The following is a 5,236-nucleotide window of genomic DNA, read 5'->3' as shown; positions in this document are numbered from 1 at the left end:
AAAAAACTGAGTGCAGATGGCTGTGTGTAAAACAAACTAAACGAATGTGTGTGTAAGCAGCAAAGAAAAAAGGATTGTTAGAAAAACGTAAGAAGTAATTTAAGAAAAGCGTGCAAATAATAAAAGAACAGTGAAAGAAAACAGTTGAATTAAAAACTTATTGATTGAAAATAATAGAGAAAACATTTGTTGCCATCTAAAAAGAGTGACGATAAAAGAAAATGGACAGTGAAGATTTAGCAAAATATAGCGTCATGCAGTTGCGTGCATGGTTGCGGCAGCTTCAATTGCCTTCGGGTGGTAATAAGAGCTCGTTGATTGTTCGCCTTAACGATGTACCTATGGCCGAGCGAGGCAGCTGTCCCGTATTGGACGGAATGAGTTCGCATTTAACTGAAAACGAGCGAGATGAGCAAATGGACCAACACACAGAAGGAGAAACAGCAGCGCAAACATACGAGAAAAACAAAAGCAGCGATGGTACAACGCAAGCAGAGCAACCAAATCAACAGACTAGCGTCAGTGTAGCAGAATTTGAAATGCTAAAGCGGGAGGCCGAATTGTTGCGACGAGAAAAAGACTTGCTAGAGCGAGAAAATATTCTTTTGCTACAAACAGTGCGTGGTGGTGAAATACCTAGCTGCGCAGCTGCAGCCAGGCAAAAAATTTCATTAGAGATGATAAAAACTCTTGTACCCGATTATGATGGTGGTCTGAATTTTAGCATTTGGATTGCGCAATTGAAAAGCGTTGCCGATGCATATACTGTGAACGAGAATGAGTTACGGGTTCTAATGCTTAGCAAATTAAAGGGTAAAGCACAGAAATGGTTACAAAGCAAGCCGGATTTTGCAATCAAGAGCGTAAATAATTTGATTGACGAGATGAACGAAGTATTCGGTTTAAAAGAAAACCGAATTTTAATGCGACGTCGCTTCGAAGCTAGAAAATGGAAGGCTGGCGAGAAATTTGTCGAATATTTAAACGACAAGGTAATACTTGCTAACCCATTGCAACTGGAGGAAGAAGAAATCGTAGAATACGTGATTGAGGGTATAAGTGACTATCGTCTACGAACTCAAGCGTATTTACAATGCTACTCAACGAAGGCGCAGTTACTCCAAGCTTTCTCCAAGGTTGAAATCAAAGCAACTTCAACAGCAGCAGATGCAAACCAACGTGAAGTACGATGCTACAACTGCAATATTAAAGGACATATTGCAGCCGATTGTCGTAAACCAAAGAGAGAATTTGGGGCATGTTATGTGTGCGGCAGCAAAGAACATCGGGCGGCAGTATGCTCAAATAAGAAAGGGGTTCACCTGGTCGAGGACTATGTAAGATTATTTCATGTTATTATTAAAAGTTCTACAAATATTTCCTTTTCGATAGAATGTTTAATCAATACTGGTAGCCCAATCAGTTTTATAAAGCGGTCCTGTGTCGACGGAAAAGTGGATTCAGCTCACATATCAAATATAAATACTACTTATTTTGGTTTGAATAATGAAAAAATTTTAACTTATGGAAAGTTTTTGTGTTGCATTAAAATAAATGAAAAATTATTTGAAATAAATTTTGTAATCGTTGATGACAGTACTATGCATTATGAGGCTGTGTTGGGCAGGGACTTTTTAGATGTTTGTAAATATAAGTTAGTCAGAATGAGTGAAGCAGATTATTTGATAAATAGTAATGATAATGTAACAATGATGTGTAAAAATGATGAAAAGGGAATTTGTAATGAAAATGAGCGATCAAATCAAGTTAGATGTTATAGTGAAGAGGTAATTAAGGATTCCAAATATAAAGAGGATAGATATAATGAAGAACAAGATTTTACAAAACAGCTTTTGTTAATTTCAAATGTGCATGATGAGAAACCAGATTTTATAGTCGGCTCTGGGTTAAATTGTTATGATACGCATAGATTGTTTGAGATTTTTACGAAATATTACAAAAATCCTAAGCGTCCAATAGAGCCAAAAGTTAAAAGTGAAATGAAATTAATTGTCGAAAATGTAAAGCCTTTCAACTGTCCTCCAAGGCGTCTGTCGTATAATGAAAAAAATGAATTGCAGAAAGCGTTAGATGAATATATATCAAAGAAGATAATTAGGCCTAGTGAGTCCGAATATGTGTCGCCGATTGTACTGGTTCGTAAAAAAACTGGCGACATTAGAATGTGCGTTGATTATCGGACGCTTAATAAAGTAACAGCTAAAGACAATTACCCCATACCTCTTATTGATGATTTGCTAGACAGAATGGCAAATAAGAATATCTTCACAAAACTAGATTTAAAGAATGGGTTTTTCCATGTATTTATGCACCCGGAGTCAGTTAAGTATACTTCCTTTGTGACTCCGTTAGGTCAATTCGAATTTTTACGCATGCCGTTTGGGCTTAAAAATGCCCCGTCGACATTTCAGCGCTTTGTAAATAAGATTTTTTCAGATATGGTTAGGGAAAATAAAATAATAATATATTTAGACGATATAATGATTGCTACTGGAGATATAGAGGAACAGTTTGAAATATTGATAGAAGTATTCAAAAGGTTAGCTGATAATAACTTAAATTTGAGGCTTGATAAATGCGAATTTTTCCAGAATGAAATCAAATATTTAGGTTATACCATCTCGAAAGATGGGATCAAAGCTGATGAAAAAGGCCTAGAGGCCATTAAAAATTTTCCAGTCCCAAATAAGGTACAAACAGTGCAAAGCTTCTTAGGACTATGTTCATATTTTAGACGGTTTGTTAAAGACTTTTCAATAACTGCTAAACCCCTGTATGATCTGACTCGAAAAGACAAAAAATTCAAGTTTGGTTTTGAAGAAATTAAATGTTTTGAATTGTTGAAACAAAAATTGTTAGAAGCCCCAATACTTGCTATCTATGATCCGAAAGATGAAACTGAATTGCATTGTGACGCGAGCGCATTGGGGTTCGGGTCAATATTGATGCAACGTAAGTCGGATAAAAAGCTTCATCCCGTGTTTTATTTCTCAAAGCGAACTAGTGAAGCAGAATCAAAGTATCATAGCTTTGAACTTGAAACGTTGTCCATCATTTATGCACTTCAGCGATTTCGTATATATCTTCAAGGACTTAAATTTAAAATAGTCACTGATTGCAATTCATTAACCATGACACTGAATAAAAAAGAGTTAAATCCCAGAATAGCTAGATGGGCATTAGAACTTCAAAATTTCGATTACACTTTAGAACATAGATCCGGCACACGTATGCAGCATGTTGACGCTTTAAGTCGAAATAATAATGTATTAGTGGTAGATACTAACACTTTTGAAGACAATTTAATCATTTGCCAAGCCAAAGATAAAAAATTGAAAGATCTGCGGGATATGTTACAGGATAGTGAACATAGCTTGTATGAAATGCGCAACGGAGTAGTATACAGAAAGATAGACAATGGTAGAATTCTGTTTTGCGTCCCTGAAGATATGGAGACTCATATCTTATTTAAATACCACGATGAGATGGGCCATATTGGCGTTGATAAAACGGTTGATCTCATATCAAAAAGTTATTGGTTTGCGAAAATGAGAGAAAAAACTGCTACCCACATTAAAAATTGCCTGAAATGCATAGTGTTTTCGTCAAAACACGGAAAAGAAGAAGGCTATTTACACAATATTCCGAAAGCGGAGAGCCCGTTTGAAGTAGTACATGTAGATCATTTCGGACCGATAGATAATTCACGTTCCAAAAAACACATATTTGTTGTTATAGATTCTTGCACAAAATTTGTTAGGCTATATGCAACAAAAACTACTAACACTAAAGAGGTAATTAGCGCACTTAAAGATTATTTCCGCTCGTATAGTAAGCCGAAAATAATAATCTCAGATAGAGGTAGCTGTTTCACCTCGAACGATTTTATGCAATTCATGGAAGCGGAAAATGTACAACACATAAAAATAGCAACAGGATCTCCACAAGCAAATGGCCAAGTAGAGAGGGTAAACAGGAGCTTAGGGCCAATGATAGCTAAATTGTGCGATTCTGAGCGTAATATTCATTGGGACAATGTAGTTGAAACTGTCGAATATGCCCTTAATAATAGTATACATAGGACTGTAAAACAATATCCCAGCGTAATGCTCTTCGGCATTAAACAGCGAGGTAAAATTATAGATTTTCTAAGCGAAGAATTGAAGGAGGGAGAACCAAAAAATACCAAACAAAGTCACGAGGAGGTAAGAATGCAAGCTTCAGCAAATGAAAAGCGTCTGCAGTCCTATAATAATAATTATGTTAACAGCAAACAGCGGGCTGCGAACCAGTACAATGAAGGTGATTACGTTCTGATCAAAAATTTCGACTCAACGGCAGGTGTATGTAGAAAGCTAGTCCCTAAATTTAAAGGGCCTTATAAAATTTCCAAAGTCTTACGAAATGATAGATACGTGTTGGAGGATGTTGAAGGTTTCCAACAGTCACGAATACCATACAAAGGAGTTTGGGCTGTGGCGAATATACGACCTTGGTTAAGCAAAAGCTAAAAATAAATTACTTAAGATCAGGTGATCTTTCGGTCAGAATGGCCGAATTGTAGCAATAAATAAGCAGTTAACCCTTAGTATGTCTCCTTAGCCCTAAGTATATAGAAGTATCGATGTAGGGTTAATTTGAATATTGGCCGTTAGTGTAAGTTTGTCTATTATCCTTTATTCTTCATCATCATTCTTAATCAATATAATGTATTCATTCTAGCATACTATGTGTCAATGTAAGCTTATCTCTTTCACTTGATGTACATACATAAGTTACTTCGGGAACTTTCCAAAAATGCTGATGCAATAAAGGGAGTTGTTGAGTGACATTGAACGAGTACGGTCGTTTTCTTTGAAGTAGACTACTACAATAGGTAGATGAATTGTTTTGGCTCGTTTTTGACGGCAGGTAGAAGTCCGTGATTTTTACCCCCTTTGTTTTTGCAGTTGGTGTATTCCCTTCCATATCTGTCCTTAATATTTTGTTGTTGTCATTCTTCTTCTTGTACAGTAGTTTTAGAGGTTCAAACAGTACGTCCGATACAGTATTTATTTGCTCATTTATTATTTGTCCTTTGAAGGTCTTCTGTTTATATATTTCCATATTTTCTAATATATTCAATCTTTGTCCTTTATGTTGTACACGGAGAAGTTCTGTTGTTTGTCCAATCTTCATTGGTGTGCATTTATTTTTGATCATGTGATTCGCGAAG

The 5,236-nt window shown here is 36.0% G+C and overlaps 1 protein-coding gene across 1 annotated transcript; it reads left to right on the top strand.

The window, feature by feature from the left end:
* The first annotated feature begins 6 nt into the window (after positions 1–6).
* LOC118755096 lies at positions 7–1,415 on the top strand. Its single transcript, XM_036489943.1, has 2 exons — positions 7–1,337; positions 1,393–1,415. The coding sequence occupies exons 1-2, from the start codon at positions 222–224 to the stop codon at positions 1,399–1,401; spliced, it is 1,125 nt and encodes a 374-aa protein (XP_036345836.1). The 5' UTR covers positions 7–221; the 3' UTR covers positions 1,402–1,415.
* Positions 1,416–5,236: the final 3,821 nt, after the last annotated feature.

This window comes from Rhagoletis pomonella, unplaced genomic scaffold (assembly GCF_013731165.1).
Source record: "Rhagoletis pomonella isolate Grant_MI unplaced genomic scaffold, Rhpom_1.0 Rhpom_scaffold_05300, whole genome shotgun sequence".
Taxonomy (NCBI): Eukaryota; Metazoa; Arthropoda; class Insecta; order Diptera; family Tephritidae; genus Rhagoletis; species Rhagoletis pomonella.
Note: the sequence above shows the minus strand (reverse complement) of the source record. Positions and strands in the feature narration are given on the sequence as shown.

Bases quoted from the DNA above. Each gene is read 5' to 3' on its own strand.
- LOC118755096 (XM_036489943.1), top strand. From the start codon at position 222: ATGGACAGTGAAGATTTAGCAAAATATAGCGTCATGCAGTTGCGTGCA.